The 19,349-nt window shown below is 43.6% G+C and overlaps 1 protein-coding gene across 5 annotated transcripts in view; it reads left to right on the top strand.

The window, feature by feature from the left end:
- Positions 1–19,349, top strand: part of PALM2AKAP2 (PALM2 and AKAP2 fusion) — a 355,342-nt gene that overhangs the window by 205,220 nt on the left and 130,773 nt on the right. For all 5 annotated transcript variants that reach the window (XM_082843083.1, XM_082843080.1, XM_082843082.1 and 2 more), the window contains one exon: positions 11,100–11,185. In XM_082843083.1, the coding sequence (XP_082699209.1) occupies positions 11,100–11,185 (86 nt within the window). The remainder of the gene's footprint in view (positions 1–11,099; positions 11,186–19,349) is intronic.

The following is a 19,349-nucleotide window of genomic DNA, read 5'->3' as shown; positions in this document are numbered from 1 at the left end:
CCAGTTTTATTTATTTATTTTTTAAATTTTATTGAAGTATAGTTGATTTACAATGTTGTGTTATTTAATTATTTAATTTTAGATCACATGGTTAGGGACTAAATATCAAATATCTTTCCAGCCTAGTAACATCAGGCTGGCAAGTCTAATAACTGGGGTGCTGTGGAGACTGTAACAGAATCCTTTATTGGACATGGAGGGGGAGCCCCCCGAATGGTAATATCTGCAGATTAACTTGAGAGTAAACCAGGCTTTAAGCTGTTAGTTCTCTAACCTCTGAGTAGGGGCCCTTGAGTTTGCTGCAAGGGGCATGGTTGCCTAAAAAGGCTTTAATTTCTGAGGACTGGCTCAGGCAGGCCAAAACAAACCATTTTCAAAATTGGCTTGGGGGCTTCCCTGGTGGCGCAGTGGTTGAGAGTCCGCCTGCCGATGCAGGGGACACGGGTTCGTGCCCTGGTCCGGGAGATCCCACATGCCGCGGAGCGGCTGGGCCCGTGAGCCATGGCCGCTGAGCCTGCGCGTCCGGAGCCTGTGCTCTGCAACGGGAGAGGCCACAACGGTGAGAGGCCTGTGTAACGCAAAAAAAAAAAAAATTAGGGCCTACTTGAGGGGTGGGATAGGGAGGGTGGGAGGGCGGGAGACGCAAGAGGGAAGAGATATGGGAACATATGTGTATGTATAACTGATTCACTTTGTTATAAAGCAGAAACTAACACACCATTTTAAAGCAATTATACTCCAAAAAAATGTATATGTATGTATGTACATGTGTATTTATATTATGGATATTTGTAAGTAAAGATAAATGTATGTATACATACAAAAAGAAATAGGGCCTACTTCATGTGGGGTTTTTGAGTGTTGGGATAATATATGTTAAATATAGCACAACAAAGAGCACACAACAAGAACTTAAGAAATAATAGCTGCTATTATTATTGTTGTTATTGTTGTTGTTACACCTTCCTACCCCATGCTTACAGGGAGAAAGTCAGCAAACTATTTTCCAGCCCAGGGTGCTGTAAGTTTCCACGTCTCTGCATGCTTGCCTCTGAGAGCACCCAAAGTTTCTTGCGGGGTTTTTGTGGGGTGTCTAAACCCAAGGTGGAGCTCACAGGTACTAGGTGCTTTCCTAGTCTTAATCCTCATCCATCTTTCTAAGGTTCTGCTGCACAGGTCAGCCTCTGCAGAACTAGATTGTCGTGGGATTCCACAGGGCTGTGCCTTGGAGCTCTTCCTGTGTGAAAGGACAGCTGCCCCATCCTCGCTGCCACAGAGAGGCCCTATAAACCCCTCGTAAATGTTTGCTGAATTGCACTGGGTTGGGTTCAGCCCAGCCGTGGCTCTATATCTCTCCGGGGACCCCACCACAAAGCCTTTATTTGATCTGCTCTTTGTGAGCTCAGAAACCATCTTGAATGGGAACCTCCAGGAAGAAAACTTCCCCTCAGCAAATCTTGTTTTTTTCAATATGTCCTCAAGCTTCCTGTCCCCCTATCTCTGAAAACAAAAGAAATACAATCTTTGGGATGGTAGTAAGCTCTTTTGGGTGGCAGTAAATTGTATTGGTTAGGCAGATAGCCTCTGAAGTCAGAGTGCTTGGACTAAACCTTGGTTCCATCACTTGCTAGTTCAGTTTTAAGTTTTCTAAGCCTCAGTTTTCTCCTCTGTAAAGTGGGGGTAATATTGTACCTGCCTCATGTACCTGTATTGTGTGAGGATTGAATGAGATGATACCCATGAAGACCTAGTCCTTGATCCGTAGCACATCCTCAGTACAGTTTAGCTGTCATGATTGGTGTTGTCGTGGCCATGTTGGTGGAGAGAGCAATGGAGTGGAGAGGACATGGGCACACTGGGCAAGACATTGAGGTTTTATTTTTGTGCATCTTTGAGCTCCCTAAACATCTGCCCTGAGAGGCACCCAGACAAACTTCCCTTATTCAAGGAAGTGTAGGTGGGGAAGGGGGTCCAACGGCCTCAGGGTTGAGGAAATGGATTATCTCCAGTTATGGAAATAATGGATTATTTCAAGTTATTTCCAATAACTCGTCCAAATGGTGGACTTTTCTTTTTCCCCGATGAGCTCTCCTCAGGAACAGGAGTCAAGAGAGGGAGAAGTGCCCCTGCCACCATTGCTTCTCGAGGCCCCAAGGCCTGGTCTTTACATCCATCCCAGGGAAGACAAAGCTGGGGCTCGGAGGCAAGGATGAGCCACCACCTGGAGTGGGGTGAGCGGGGTGGGGTCACATCCTGCCCTACGCCTCCAAGCGCCTGGGTGGGGCTTCCCATCCAGAGGAAGCAAGTCCCATCAGCTAGTCCTTGGGTGGGGTTTCCCAAAGCCAAGTGTTGAGAGGCAAATCATTGTTCTGAAATTCCGCTAGGTTTTAATGACCACCATGCTGAGAACTCCTCCAAGAACAAAGTGAGATTGTTCAAACCCAAAGGGAGCGAAAGGCGATTAAAAGGAAGAGAAGTATCTAGCCAAGTCTCCATTCCAAGACTTGGATGAGGAAGAGAGTTTAGACGCAGGGGGACCCAGGCCCTAACCCCTTTCTTTTCGTTGTGATCAATGAAATTTTCACAATGGGTCTATCTTTTGTCTGTAAAATGGGGTTGATATCATTTGGGCCCCAGGAAGAACCCTCGTCTAGGAAATCAGGCAGTCTTGTCTCCGTCAGACCCAGCTTAGCAGCTACTCTCTGTGGGCCCTTGACTCATGCTTTTGCATCTCAGGCCTTTGTTTTCTCACTGAAACATGAAAGCCTGGGCTCCAGACTTCTTTGTAGTTCTGTGGCTGTTTCTAGGTCAATGCACCGATGAAGGCTGAGGCAGAGATGTGATGAAGAAGAGAATAACCACGATAGGCAAGAAGGTTGGAAGCACCTGAGAACCTCCACCAAGGTGCCAGTAAACAAAAGGTCCACTCCCAGCCACGGCCCCTCCACTGTGTCCTCCTTTCTTGCCTTTAGCCGGGCTCTGTAGGGCATCATCTGGGATCTTTTCTCCCCAACCTGTTTGTGGCTCGGCTCTTCTTAAGATGGTCCATTCCAGCTGCCCCAGCAGCATGACCTTGTGAAGCGGTGAGGAAGGTGACCAGGAAATGGCCATGTGAAGGCTGAGGAGTACTCATCAGATGACAGAGCCTTCTGTCCTGATATGAGAGAAGCACAGGTGGCCTCAAGGCCCCTTCCAGCTCCAATTCAGTTAGGGAAATATTTAAGGACCCCCCATGACGTGCCAGCCCTCACTGTGCTGACTGAGGACTGAGGTGGGCATGGGGGTATGGCTGGTGAAGGGACAGCCCCGTCTTCAAGGTGCACAGGGTCTCACCACCCAGATGTTTTATGTCCGGTGACTGCACCTCCAGTGGTTTGATGGCAAGTGTCCAGAGCCACCAGGTCTTGCCTGGCTCTGGGGGAAAGGACCAATCACAGTCTGTTTCTTCAGCATCTAGAGTGAATCAGCTCCAAAGTGGGACTGTTACTGTTATCAACCCAGGCCCTTGGACTCTTTCATCGATAGAAATTGATTAGAGGCCGGATGAGAATCTCAGGCAAGGCTTTATCGGGGCTCATGCTGCACGAGGAAGTGAAAACAAGAAACAGGTGCCTTTGCTCGCTCCCTGAGAGGAGGTGCTTGGGTCCTTAAATAGGGTAACAACAGGGGCAGGTCCGTGGGCTGGGCAGGAGGCAAGGCTTAGGTGGCCTGCCTCCCCTTGGTGGTGCTGTGTGCAGGGGTCATGTACAGTACCCTGTGTTTGCTCCAGGCACCTCAGAAATGGCTGTTGCTTTGTGGCCTTTCTGTATCTTATTGTTCGTAATTGCCCCAACTGCACATGCGTGCAGTTATTTTTCGTTGCTTATCGTTTCTGTGTATCCTGTTGCTGGAGGAGATGTTTCTCCAGGTGCGAGCACTCTGGTTAGGGTCCCAGGTCCCAGCCTATCTCATTACCAGCGCCTTTGTGTTTCTCTTTTCTCCTTTGTGCACTCTCTGCTCTTACCCAGGCCCCACTCTGAAGCTCCTACCCCTGGAACCTGGCTGCCTCGAACTAAACGCTGCTCATTTAACAGCCACTGGGGGAGACTAACTGGGTATCAGGCCCACTCCCTGCCCACAGGTGCTTACAAGCTAGTTGATAAGGGCCCTCTAAGGCAGCATGGACGAGCAAATGCCGTCAGACAGACACACTGAAAGGCTTTCCCTGCTCAGGCCCAATAGGCGGGGCTAATGCTCAGGGCTGAGTTCACAGCGGAGGGAGCAGGTGGAAACGTCACTCGAGGGCTAAGATACCGTCCCCCTGAGGAGCTGGCGCTGGAAGGCAGGGCTGAGTCCCGGCATCATCTGTGTACTGTACTTATACGAATTCGACTGTGTATTTCTAACTAAAGTAAGGAGACGAAGAAGAGAAATAGAAATTTCAAAACTGTCAGGGATCCTGCCTGCTATTCCAATCTGTGTGCACGTCCTCTTGTGACAGACCCTAGTGGTGCTTGTCTGACAGCCATCGACCTGTCCCCTTCTCTTTTGCCTGCTGAGATCTTGTTTTGTCCCTCTGTTTATCCTCCAGGTGGCCATGTGCTCAGAGAAGGCTGAGACCCTCACCGACCCAGAGGGTAAATCTTGATTTATTAGCTCCAAGCCAATTTTGATAATTCCATTCCCTTTTCCACAATTGGGTTAGGAATAGACTTATGCTCTGTTTCAGACCAGTGAGACTTTGGGCGTCGGCTTGGGTGTGTGAGGAGGGTGCTTTTGTGGAAGGCGTATTAACTCCTCCCTTCTTGTGCTACTGGATGTTTTTGTGGCACGTGGAACTGCTGTGTCCATCTTGGGACCCCAGAGGAGAGTCAAGAGCAGAGGTCAAAGTAAGGCCGTGAGGCTGTGGAGCCACTGAATTAACCACCTCTGCAACCAAACTACCTTGGGACTTCTTGTGACATGAGCCAGTCTATCCTCTGTTGTTTAAGCCTTTATTAAATAGGCTTTTGATTACCTTTGGCTAAAAGCACTGTCAATCATACACCCCAGTAGGAGGATGACAAGGGAGGTATTCTTCTGCTGTTCCTGCTGTCAGTCTCAGCTCCTTCTATCTCTCATATTCTGAGCATCTTCAAACACAGAGAAATCCTAGTTTCAAGATCTGTATTGTTTTGTACAACATGATCCTTAGTACAAGCCAACAGCATCATCTGGTACTTAACAGGAGAAATGGTCTGTTCCAAAGCTGGAGCAAAAGTGGCTCTGTTGGGCTTTCTGAAGTACGGTGCTAATTGGACAGCTTGGGAGATTTGAGGAATTTTCAAGGGCAGTTATTATTATTCTTTTTTACATGTATCCATACACACATTTAATTTTAATTTTTTTTTCCTTTTTTTTTTTTTTTTTTCCTGTACGCGGGCCTCTCCCGTTGCGGAGCACAGGCTCCGGATGTGCAGGCTCAGCGGCCATGGCTTACGGGCCCAGGCGCTCCGCGGCATGTGGGATCCTCCCGGACCAGGGCACGAACCCGTGTCCCCTGCATCGGCAGGTGGACTCTCAACCACTGTGCCACCAAGGAAGCCCTAATTTTAATTTTTATTATTTATTTATTTATTTGTGGCTGTGTTGGGTCTTTGTTGCTGCATGTGGGCTTCTCATTGTGGTAGCTTCTCTTGTTGTGGAGCACGGGCTCTAGGAGCATGGACTTCAGTAGTTGCGGCACACAGGCTTCAGTGGTTGTGGCTCGTGGGCTGTAGAGCACAGGCTCAGTAGTTGTGGCGCATGGGCTTAGTTGCTCCGCAGCATGTGGGATCTTCCCGGACCAGGGCTCGAACCCGTGTCCCCTGTATTGGCCGACAGATTCGTAACCACTGCGCCACCAGGGAAGGCCCTAATTTTTAAATGTAACTCATCTCATGTGTTTATTCTGGTATTTCCAATTCAAATACATGGCTTTACTGAACTTTTTCTATATTACATCTGTATCTTTTTCTACACTGAGAATCTTGATTCCCGTAAGCACATGATATGACAGAGCTGGAATATCTCAAGGGCAGTTTTGATCATGCAGGTTTGTGCCTTTTGTCTTTAGAACCTACATCCTTCATGAGATGCAACCGACCTGTGCAATAAGCATGGGGGCACAGTGGAATCAGAGAGTGACCCCCAAGGAAGTAGAAAGTATGGGCGATTAGAACCTGGTTGAGGAGACGATATTTAAATGGTAGAATGTATTTAGAGGATAGATACAGATTTGTCCGAAGAACTCTCTGTAATGGGAAGTGGAGGTTGATGGGGAAGGCGGGTCTGGAAGGGCTCCTTCCTTTCCTAAGGCTGGGCTATGTGATGCTACCGTAATAAACAGCCCCAATCCTTTGGCTTAAAATAATAAAGGTTTAGTTCTCATTCGTGTTACGTGGCCACTGTGGGCTGGCTGTGTCTGTGCTTTGTGTTACCCTCTCGGCTGGGCCTTAGGCCAGTAGAATCGCCACTGCCTAGAACATCGCCATTCACCGTGGTGGAGGGGAAGGGTACTCCGGAGCGTCCTCCATCAGCACTTAAATGCTCCGGCCGGAAGTGATCCATGCTACTGCTGCCCACACTTATCAGCCAGAGCTAGTCTCATGACCTCCCCAACCCTAAGGGGGCCAGGAAGTGAAATCCTGTTACGTGTCCATGAGAGGAAGGAACCAGGAGCATTTGGTGAACAGCACTAATGGCCACCTTGGCCACCCACTTTGTCCAACGATCTGTCTAGAATCTGTGTGGACAGATGGGCTAGAGCAAAGGTCCATTCTCTTGCACATAAGAGTCCATGCTGACCTGTCTTCCTCCCTTTCTGCTTTCACCTCGTGACACATGGTGATTCCAGGGGCTCTGGGTACAATTAGCATCCTCCCGTGCAGTTCTACCCTCTCCCTCTAAGCCTTGGACCCTTAATTTTTATTTATTTTTAGTACCAGCCAGGATCAGAACTAAGGAAGTGACCCAGTGTTTCCTGGGATACCATCAGTTGCTTCCCCAACAAGCCTGCCTCCTTAGTTTGCTCGCCCTCTCCACTGTTCAGTCTAGTCCTGTCTCCCTTTGTTCAAACACACAGAATCATCTTGTCTATAGTTTACCCTGCTCAAGACCTTGTGGCTACCTGCTACCAGCTCAAACCCTCTCCTTGCTGGTCCTCAGGTATGCCCCTGGCTTCTCCAGCCAGGGTTGAGCCCAGCCTCCTTCCTTTTGCTTGCACTGCCCTGGCAACCGCACACATATTATTCCCAACAGAAATCGATAGAGAGAGTGGCCAAGCCAATCAGCAGAGTGTGCCCTGGGAACAGAGACCCAGGGATGTGGACGCCAGGGAACTGGAAGCTTGGGCAAAGGGATGTATTTATCTGACTGTGTAGCTAAGTAAGGAGGTGTATAAAAAGGAACAGAGACAAATTCATGGTGGATTTGATTTATTCCTGCAAGATCTTCATAAAACTGTCCCTGATGGAGTATTCATAAGCATCCCTCAGCTACAAGTAGACGGGTCTCAATTTTTCCACTACAGGGAAATGCAAACTTATTTTCTTCTGGGAGAGAGAAGTTATTTTTTCCTGAAGGTTTGATCCAGTCTTTTAAAAATGTAATTAAAATAGTAGTAGTATTGCTAGGGATTGTAGAAATAATATAAAATATAGTTTCTCAAAAATGTTATAAATAAGAGGTCGAGCAAAGGGAGAAGGGGGGATATAAAAGTGGTTATTTGAAAGTACAGTAGGTAGAAATATATGTGAAATATATATATTCTATATTTTGTATCAAATTTTATATATATATATATGTTGATAAAAATCAACATTGAAAGTTGTTGATAAAATCCTAGCACTGAAGGAATCTCAAACAAGCAATCTAAGCTACACCCCTACCCATGTGTGGTACAATCACTATTTCGGAAATGGAAGTGGCTTTTTTACATGTTTAAGCATCATTCAATAAAGACATGTCAGTCATCTTGCATCTTCAAGTCTGCAAAATGGGAGGATCTCTTGTACATTGGTTATGAAAGAAAATTGACCCGTAGCCCTATCAGGCGTAGTGTGCGGGTCTAGTACCCTCTCCAAGAGTCTTATTATCATGTCCTTCTCAAACTCCACTTTTGCAGGGAGCTCCCATGTACAGATGGCTGCTCTCTTCTCTCTGCCCTGAGGTCCAAATGTGGGACCTTATTAATTTCCAGTCAACAACACCAATAGAACACAATGGTGTAAGACAGATCTTCTCTGAAGGTATGAGAGTAAGGGGAGAATTACATCCTGACACAGCACGATGAATAATTTAAGATTGATTTTTAAAACATCACTGTTCTCAAAAGTCCTTTTTATCACCCCCTGGGAATTTCTTACTGCCAGCTCTTGTTCCAACATTTTTCAGCTACTCTCCTTCTTCTAAATGGACCTCTTCCATTTTTCTTTTCCTTCCACCTTTTCATACTCAAATGGCTCGTAAAGTTGCTTTGTTCTCCAAAAACAGCTTTCTACCTGGAAGGAATTTTGCTTCTCTCTTTTAAAATAACATTTTTCTGTCCTCACAACTTATTATCAGGATTAATAACATTTTTAAGTTGAAATGTTATATCTATTTTCTCTCACTCTTTCCATGAATTCTGAAGTGGTTTCTTGACTGCAGGCTAAATTCTGAGAATACACATATATTTATGTCTCATAGCTCTTTCTTGTGGCCATATATCCTTTCATAAAGATAGTATTGCTTATGAAAGGAATGGTTATAGCAGAGAAAAGATTCTTCCCAAAGTGGGATATAATGTATATAGAGAGATGGGAATTAATACTTGTAAATGAATTTTATGCAACAAAGGGAATTATATTTGCATAGTTAAAAATGAAATACTTTATCCAAAATGATTTTCATCTATGATTTTCGTTGTAGATTGCATCCATTAGCTATTGTTACAATAATGTTGCTTGACAAATCATCCCCAAACTCAGTCGCTTTTATTGTCATGCATATGCAGTTGGGCTAGGGGTTGGCTGTTCTACACTTGGCTTAGCTGCAAGGTGTGGATTGGGTCCAGGTCTGGTCCCCATGACTCTCATTTCCTTGCAGGCCAACTGGGACATGTCCTTCTCATGCTAGAGCAGAAGTGCAAGAGGGCAAACATCACCACTCAAACCCATTTCAAACCTTTGCTTGCATGATATCCACTAAAATCCCATTGGTCAAAGCAAACATCAGTAGGACAGGGAAGACAGTTTCTCCCACAGTGGGAGAGAAGGGGACCGAATATTTGCTGAACAATAATTCAAATGATTCCATAATTAAATATCATATATTTGTCCATCATGCCCAACATCTGTATGTCTCTGCCAGCCAGATCCAACAGGCACCAACAGTGGCTTAAACCAGGAGGGGCTTTAGTTAAATGCGAGATGTATCTGGGAAATAATCTGTTCGTGTGGGAGCAAAGATTTCTTTCCCAGAAACGTGCATTTAAGACAAAGCCCACAACCTCCCTGAAAGGAAATTGTAGGGCAAGTCATCAAACTTCTCTGACCCAATTTTTACAACCCAGTGAGAGACAATTATTTGTACTTTGCAATAAATTATAGCCCATGGATCCTGAGTAATCCATTGTGCGTATTTCCTGTGAAATGAGGCTCTCAAGGATTCAGAATATAAAACAAGGCAATGCAACCAGTGCTAATGTATTAACATTTAATTAATCTCCTATTAGTTTATTTAAAGTGTCATGTAATTGCAGACAATTGTTATAGTTTCACCGTCTGATTTGTCCAGTTGATCCTTAGAAAAATGCTGAAGTATCACAATCTTTCCTGGACACATCTCTGGTTTCTTGATTTAGCACAGAGGCTGGTAAAGCACGTCTCATGAGCCAAAACAGCCCAGCGCCTGTTTTTGTAAGTAAAGTTTTATTGGAACCCAGCTGTGTCCATTTGTTTTTATGTTATCTTGGCTGCTTTCCTCTATAATGGCAGCTTGAGAAGCTGCAACAGAAGTGGTCTGACCTCAGAGCCTAAAATATTTACTATGTGGCAAACAGGAAAATGTGCCAGTCCTCATTTAACATAATGCTAGACAGTTGAAATTTGGAATTTGGGTGATACACACAGATCCGGCATGAATAGTGCCCTCAAGTTACCCTTAGAGAAAATTATTCAAGAAAATCAATAATGTAAATTAATATTACACAGTTTTAGTCTGCTTAAGGAAACAATCTTTTCAATACTTTAAGCTATGAGCGCTCATATCCCAGTAGGCAGTTATTATACCAATTATAAAATTTCTATCTGCCTATTAAAGTGGACCCTGAGAAACTCTAAGTATTGCCTTCTTAGCTTTTAAGAAGATGACTTTACTTGCAATATTGTTTTTTAAAAATATACTTGTCATTACTTCAAACTTTTCACTATTATAGACCATTCCACCTCCATTCACACACATAATTGCATCTAAATTAGTGTAGTTTTACTGTACTGTGATCATGGGTATTTCCAAACACCAGCCGCTGATCTCTTTTGTTGAGGTTGGGGAGAGCAAAACCTTGTATCTTGCCAGATGTCCACACTTGGAGCCTGTCTGACAGCTTAAGAGAAAAGGAGCTAACATGCATTAAGACTTGGGGAGAAATATATATAGATTTTAAAAGTGAGTGTAAAGTCTCAGTTATTTCCAGCAGCTGTGTAGAATCTAGGACAGTGAATAATCTGAGGTCACTGCGATTGGATGTTGAATTAGATTCAGATGTGCAGATTTCTGTGTTATGGGGGGTCACTTTAAGCTCCAAATAAGACCTCAGTATGAGGCCTGGATTCTGGAGTTCATTTTAACCTCTTCTCCACTCTGGACTAGGAATAATACTATTTAGAAAATACAGGATTTAGATAATGACTCCAGACTTGGAGATTAGATAAAAACAGGAGGTGCTGACTGACCACACTTCTGAAAGGAAGCTGTCCTGGTAACTGCCAGGCAGTTAAACTATGGGTAATCCTTGGTTTCCTTTCAAGTCACACAGGCTTGGAAGGTGCCAAACAGTGATCTCTCTACACCAGCTGAACGCACTTGGCTCAAATGGTACCATTTTGATTTTTCTTTTTCAGGAGTTGGGTGGGAGAGTGTGCTGCTAACAGGAGATGAGCTAACCTCGAAAGCCACAGACACATCCAGCGCAGACATGACTGTCCAGGTAAGGCATCCTTTCTCCAGTGTGATTCTCAAAGTGCATCTCTAGAGGAAAGTAAGTGTATGGCAGATTTCTGGGGGCAAAATGAGCACTGCCCCTCACCCCACTGGGTTCTCTCTCTGTTCGCTGAAGCCTCAGTGAGCCAACCAGAATAAGATCTGCTGAAGTTTGGATCCAGACTAGGAAGCCACCTGAAAACTAGAATCTAAGACTTGTGATTTCCAAGGGACCGGTTGTAGGATCTTCAGTGAATATCTACATGTAGATTGTAAATGGTAACCCTGTGGGGACAGTGAAGCAAATATGAACATTCTGAGCTGAGAAACCCAGGCCCCACTGTGCATTGTGAAGAAAGGTCAGAGAGGCATAAAGTAGCTTTGATCTTGACTCAAGATTTCCACTGATGTCAGCAGGAAGGCAGCACATGGCCCACTCTGCCTGGAATGCTAATGGCCAAAGGTTTACAAAATGAGTCATCTGGAAATCAACCTGATTATCATTGTTCAAATTAAATGCATGAATTAGTAATCATTGTCTAGATTAAGGAATCTGTAGCAAAATATATCAGACATAACTACTTCCCTTATACTACTGGAATAGACACAAGGGAATGGTCCTCCTCTCTTGGAATTCTGTTTATGTTTCACTTAACAAAGGCTGGGGGTGGGAGGGCATTCTAACATTTTTGCTTGAATGATTAGAATTTAAATAAATGCCACTTATGAAGTTTTCTTGGAAAAACAAAAAGTAGTGTCCTTTTTTGTATTGAGATATCACTAGAGTGATTTCCCTCCTGGGTTTTTAATTAGAGGTTGTACAAAAGAATATACAGGATGAATTTATTCAAGCTTTCCTTTGTAATGGGATGGCTGAACTTGTGTTATCTGTATTAAAGATGTTAGAGAAAGCAAAGAAACATACCACAGTGAGATGTATTATGAGGTGGGAAAGTAGCTTGATTGGTTAAAAGAGTCAACTAATCTAAATAATAATTATCACATGCTGCAAGTTTGCTTGTAATTATGTTAGCAGAATTTGCAAGACAATGATATATATTGCAATGATGTATTGGTGTGTTGCTGGCTACTCGTGCAAAGTTTGAGAAATCTTTGGCCATGTTGGATAGAGAGGGGTGGATGCTGATAGAATTTGATGGATTTTGATGTGCTATTTTGTAATCTGTCATCATTTTAAGAATTAGTTTCTGAGATGTGTTGCTAGTGTACCTGCAGAGTTTGTTATATAAAAGCAAATGGTGTATTCTGATACACACAAGTTTTGCTTAAGTCCCATTTTATAAGGTTACTGTTTAATCAGTGTGCACCTCTTTGGCACCAGGATCTCGACTAAAGTTTTATTTGGGTCTATTCAATTTCGATGTCATTCTCAACCTCTCTTTCTGTCTTCTTTTATTGAATACCTGGGAATGTTTTTATAAGAACAGAGGATTTTTAGTTCATAAGAACTGAACCCACTCAGAAGAAAGAACACTATATACTTTAAAAAGTTAAGCAAAATACAAATATATTTACTACTCCAATAAACATCTACAAATATTATTAAGTTACTCTATTAACACCAGTCTCTTCTCAATAAATGATTTTTGAAACCTCTAGGTGGATGTAATTTAGGGAAACGCTTCTGTTTAGATCTTTTCTGTTAGGTTTCCCAATTATGCAGCAATTATCAATTTTTTTTCCTTTGGTACCATGCTGTTTCCCACCCCACACTACTTTATGTATCCATCCTGCCCTGTGTCTATCTTTTTTTTTTTTTTTTTTTTGCGGTATGCCGGCCTCTCACCGTTGTGGCCTCTCCTGTTGCGGAGCACAGGCTCCGGACGCACAGGCTCAGCGGCCATGGCTCAGCGGCCACGGCTCACGGGCCCAGCCGCTCCGCAGCATGTGGGATCTTCCCGGACCGGGGCAAGAACCCGCGTCCCCTGCATCGGCAGGCAGACTCTCAAGCACTGCGCCACCAGGGAAGCCCCCTGTGTCTATCTTAAAGTATTATTTTTTTCTGTGTCTATAAGTGCCTGATGTTCATAAATTAACTACAGATTCCTCATCATATATTCATGCCTCTACAGCTATTCCTGTTTCTAATAGCTACTTCATACATCCTTGTAATATCAGCTACTCCTGTTTTTTGCCCTGGGAAAGCAAAATGTTCTGTTAAAACATTAATTACAATAAAACTTGATTCACTGACATTTCCTAAGGGGAATGTCAGCAGAGACCACTAAAATACTTTGGCTTCCTCCCTGTTACTCTTCTTGAGATAGATGTACCTTTCTTCGTGCTTAGAAATTCTCTTTCTGAAAAAGACACTTTTTTTGTGATGTCAGTTGTCTGAATATGGTTTTGTCTACTATATGAGGCTTTTTAATACCGTGTCTTATTTTGAAATGATAGAGTCATGCTTCTAAAAATATACATGACTCAGATGAATGAATTCATTTATAAACGGACTTCTGTCATTCTGAGGAATGTTGAACTAAGAGCATTTATGTTAAAAACACCCTCTAACTACTGATACAGGTAAGAGTATCATGTAGGCCTGCTGAACAATTTAAAATCACTATGTAGTAGGTTGAATTGTGACTCCTTTCCTTCCCCACAAAACCATATGTCCAAGTCCTAAACCCTGGCACCTGTGACTGTGACCTTATTTGGAAAAGAGGTCTTTGCAGATGTAATTAAGAATCTTGAGGTGAGATCATCCTGGACTAACCAGGTAGAACCTAAGTCCAATGACACATATCCTTATAAGAGACAGAAGAAGAGGTAACACAGAGATGAAGGCCACAAGAGGAGACACGGGCAGAGGTTGGAGTTCCATATAGCCCAAGCCAAAGAACACCAGAAGCTGGAAGAGGCAAGGAAGTATTCTTCCCTAGAGACTTCAGAGGAAGCAGTGCCCTGCCAGTACCTTGATTTTGGATTTCTGGCCTCTAGAATTGTGAGAGAATAAGTTTTTGTTGTTGTAAGCCACTGAGTTTGTGGTAATTTGTTACAGTAGCCCTAGGAAACCAATATACTCGGATCTACCCAAGAATTATACCTACAGTGCCAATACCAGAGAGGCTGAAAGCCAATATTACACACATTCATCACTGTTTTCTTATTATACTATGCTCAGCCGTTACAAGTTGTTTTTACCTTTTCTTGTTTTGAAAGAACCATTAACCTTTTTCAGCCTGAATCACGATTCACTAGAAGAAAAGGGTAGTCATATTTGGGGATAGCTTCTATATTATATTTTAATCTGTTTTGCTGCTTGTCTAGATATTGATTTTTTTTAAGTATGGATCAATATTTTCTAAAACTTGCCTGACCATGAGAATCATGAGCAGTATTTTAAAAAAATATAGCTTCCCAGGCTTCTCCTTTCAAAATTCAGATCCAGAAGATCTAGGTTTGAGAATTAGCATTTTTAACAAGTGCTGGTGATTTTGGGGGTCAGTTTGGGAAAATGTTGTCTAGCATACCACTAAAGCAGTAAGGGGTGTGGCCACAGGAGCCCTACCGCTGCCCTTGGCTCTCTGGTTGTCCATCTGGTCTGAGAAGGGACTTGGGGACTCCCTGTTCAAAACCCTTTGGTTCCGTTTCTTTTGCACACCAACTAAGCCTCAGAACTGCAATTTCATTTCTAGCCCCATCTTCCATCATGTCTGTCTCTGGACCTATTTTTGCCCTCTGCACCCAGCCTACTTGTAACCAGAATGATCTTTTAAAAAGGGCAAGTCAGGGCTTCCCTGGTGGCGCAGTGGTTAAGAATCCGTCTGACAATGTGGGGGACACGGGTTCGATCCCTAGTCCGGGAAGATCCCACATGCTGCGGGGCACCTAAGCCCGTGCGCCACAACTACTGAGCCTGCGCTCTAGAGCCCGCGAGCCACAACTACTGAAGCCCGCGCACCTAGAGCCCGTGCTCCACAAGAGAAGCCACTGCAATGAGAAGTCTGTGCACCGTAACAAGGAGTAGCCCCTGCTCGCCACAAAGCAACAAAGACCCAACACAGCCAAAAATAAATAAATAAATATATATATATTAAAAAAAAGAAAAGAAAGTAGCATAAGAGAGAAGCACAAGAGACAGACCCTCATGTGAGAACACAGGGAGTAAGTAGGTGTGAGGAAAGGCCAGTGTTCCCCATTAACTGCAGTCTAGACAGAGATTGTCTTAGGCAGGTGCTATGTCTTTTAAAACCCCATGGCTTTTATTCAAGGCTTCCTTCCTCTTCCTCTTCCTCCCTCTCTCTCCCAGCCCAGCCAACCCCTATTTATATTCAAGTCTTTGGCTCAAATATTAGGGCTTTATGACCAGTATCGTCACGTGCTTTCGAAGGCCCTAGTGCTTCTCCTGCAAAGCCAGGCACATGAATAACCATCAGCGTCCTTGCATGAGATCCGGTCTCCCCTGCGGGAATGTCGTCTCTGTGAGGACCTGCATCCCAGCTCCTGACCGAGTGTGTAGCCTGTCATGTGCAATTGTCAATTGTTGTTGCATGAACAAATACATGAAGGAAGAAATGAAGACAGTGTCTGTCTAGACTGCAGTTAAGGGGGACCACTGGCCTTTCCTCAAACCTACTTCCTGTGTTCTCACTGGAGGGGTCTGTCTCTTGTGACTCTCTTTATGCTTTCTTTTCTTTTTTCTTTCTATTTTTTGAAATGTAGTTGATTTACAGTGTTGTGTTAGTTTCACGTGTGCAGCAAAGTGATTCGGGTACCTATATCTATATGTTCTTTTTCAGATTCTCTTCCATTATAGGTTATTACAAGATATTGAGTATAGTTCCCTGTGCTATAGAGTAGATCCTGTTGTTTATCTATTCTTTTCTTTCTCTGTCATAGAATCTTTAGTTTACATGTTTGCATCACAGCGAGAGAATCCATCCCCTACATCCCCCTGAAACAAAGTGAATCAGCTATAGCTGTACATATACATGTATCTGTTTATCTATTCTTATGCTACTTTCCTCCGTGTTTCGTTTTTCACTTGTTAGTACCTCTAAATCACGGTTCTTTTTTTCACCATTCCTTTTTTTTGTAAACATAATTGAGGTATATAATTTACATAACATAAAGTTCACACATTTAAGTGTACAATAATTTCTAGTAAATTTACCAACCATCACCAGAATCCACAAAGATCCTCCAATAAGATCCCTATTATGTCCTATTAGTTTGTCTCCACTTCACCCCCAATCCCAAGCACTACTTTCTGTCTCTATAGGTTTGCCTGTTATGGACGTTTAATGTAAATGGAATCATACAACGTGTGGTCTTTTGTGTCTGGCTTCTTTTGCTTAGCATGGTGTTTTCGAGATTCATCCATGTTGTAGCCTCTATTAGTATTTCATTTCTTTTAATGCCGAGTAGTATTTCATTTCATGGATATACCAGAGTTTTGCTTTGTTTTCTAGTCCATTCACAAGTTGATGGACTTTTAGGTTGTTTCCCCGTTTGGGCTATTATGAATAATTCTGTTACGAATATTCATGCACAAGTCTTTGTGTGGACGCATGTTTTCTTTTGTCGTGGATATGAACCTAGGAGTGGAATTGCTGGGTCATGTGGTAAATCTGTGTTTAACCGTTTGAAGAACTGTCAGATTGTTTTCCAGAGTAGCTGTACCATGTTACACTCCCACCAGCCGTGGATGGGGGTTCTGATTTTTCCACATCTTATCAATGCTTGCTATTGTCTGTGTTTTGATTATAACCATCCTAGTGGGTGTCAAGTGGCATTTCATTGTGCTTTAGATGTGCGTTTCCCTGTTAGCTAGTGATGCTGAGTATCTTTTCATCTGCTTATTGGCCATTTGTATGCAGTTAATTTTTCAATGGCTTGGTTTCCTTTATGTGCAAGCGGGTACAGGGTACATTCTGTTATTCTCTTATTGCAGATGTGTAGTCAATGTTTTCTGAGTGAGGGGCCCTCTTCTTGATGATGGGGGAAAGGGGCTCAGTTCACTTTTCCCTTTTAGGATCACTGCCATTCTCCCACCACTGCCCTGGGAGGGGGTAGGAGTGTCTCATCAATCTCTTTTCTTTCCATTTCTTTCCCTTTCTTTTCTTTCTCTCTCTCTTTTCTGTCTGATTATTTTCCCCTCACATCTCAGCTTTTTTGTTTTCATCATTGTTATTAACCTATCAGTGTTATATTTTTTACTGTGGTAAAATATACATAACAAAAACCACACTTTTAACCATTTTTAAGCAGCATTATGTCATTCGTATTGTTCTGCAGCCATTACCACCATCCATCTCCAGGACTTTTTCATTATCCCAAACTGTAACTCTGTCCCGATGAAATACTAACTCTCCATTCCCCTCCTCCCTTCAGCTCCTGGCAACCACTTCAGTGTCACAGTTTATATGTAATAATATCTAGCTGTCTTCTCAAGGGGATTTTAAATATATCCTATTAAGAGTAAAAAGCAAGTAAGATGGCTAAACCTCAGCCTAGAATTTTAATAACCTCTGGACAGGGCAAGCTAGAAAGGCAGTCATTTTACATGCGTTTAAGAACTTTATATTTCCAAAATAAAGTTCCTAGGAAGTTGCTACATACTAGATCTTAAAGGAGTTTGCTGGTCACAGAGCGTGCTTTCTCCTGAGGAGTAAACTGCCCAGGGCTGACATCCTGGAAGTGTCTTGCCTTTACTCAGCTGGAGCGACCAACTGCACCTGTTTGGATCTGCATTGTTTTCTTGAATTGTGTTTATTTCATGACTGTACAGAACTACATCAATCCGTGTTAAAAGTACAAAGATCCATGTTAACAGAAATATCTCTTGGGCTGAAATAATGTGATTTGGCTGCCATCTTAATCAAATATACCAGCTAAGTCCCAAATGCTGTCTTTACCTTACCCTCTTGTTTTATATACAGAGACTAAAAACTAAGTATTTGCAAAAAGAGCACAGAACATTCTAGTACACGCCTTGGATTTTTTTTCTCAGAAAGAAGTCTTGTACTTATTTACATTGTTAAAAGATAAACTGAGGGGCTTCCCTGGTGGCGCAGCGGTTGAGAGTCCACCTGCCGATGCAGGGTACGAGGGTTCGTGCCCCGGTCCGGGAAGATCCCACATGCCACGGAGCGGCTGGGCCCGTGAGCCATGGCCGCTGAGCCTGCGCGTCCGGAGCCTGTGCTCCGCAACGGGAGAGGCCGCAACAGTGAGAGGCCCGCGTACCGAAAAAAAAAGGTAACTGAGCCATAGTAAGAATTTTAAGAGTGTATTTGAACAAAAACTCATTCAAATTAGGCAGCACCAAACCGGAAGTGGTTAGCAGCACTCTGCCCACAGGAGCTGGGCAGAGACTTTTATAGAGAAAAGGTGGAAGCAATGAAAGGAAAGTAAGCAATTGGCTGTAACTTAAAGCCTCACTGGCCGTTTGTATTGTTTCTCCTTAATGTTTTGATTTTGTAACCTTGAGACAATAACAGCTTAAAGTTTGGTTTGCTGTTGGGGGTCTCCATGGCAGTAGAGCCACCTCTGTCTAATGACCTCCTTGTTTAATTAATTTAACCACATATACAATATTTTTCAGTCGTGCTTAGGCAAGAGGCAGGATGGGTACCAGTTAGGCAAGTTGGGGGTTCTGGCTGTAAAACCGTTTGAAAGGGGCGCATTTCCTAACCAAGGACATGAGAGAGCCACATAAAAGGAGGACGTTGCCTCTGTATGTAAAACTTACTGCTGGGAGGGGGATTGTTCTCCTGGAATGGCAGATGTTCTCTGTTACAAAAGGGGAAAAGCATTCAGACTCTTCCGGTGGTGAATAGAGGCCACAGGTTACAGCTTTCTTTGCGAGCTGCCTTTAAACAGCCGTTCAGCCGAGGACCTCCTGTTGCCAGCGGCGCTGACCAGTTGGCCTTTGTGTTTGCCGATGACGACATAGAGGATTGTTTGTGCAGGGGTTCTGGACAAAAAGACACATTTGGGACCAGAAGTCCCTTCTACGTTGGGTACATACATAAAGATTGTTCTAAATTTGCTTCCTTGCCGAAGGAACTCTTTTATGGCAGACTTTTTTAGTCCTTGAAACTATTTAGAGTGGTGGATCTCAAAGGGGGATGACAGTGGGGGTTAAGAGGCACTCCAGGACTAGCTGTTGGCTAAATGTTCACCATACCCTCTTGGAGAATCACTGT

The sequence above is a fragment of the Leucopleurus acutus genome (genome assembly GCF_964270905.1).
Source record: "Leucopleurus acutus genome assembly, chromosome: 7".
Taxonomy (NCBI): Eukaryota; Metazoa; Chordata; class Mammalia; order Artiodactyla; family Delphinidae; genus Leucopleurus; species Leucopleurus acutus.
Note: the sequence above shows the minus strand (reverse complement) of the source record. Positions and strands in the feature narration are given on the sequence as shown.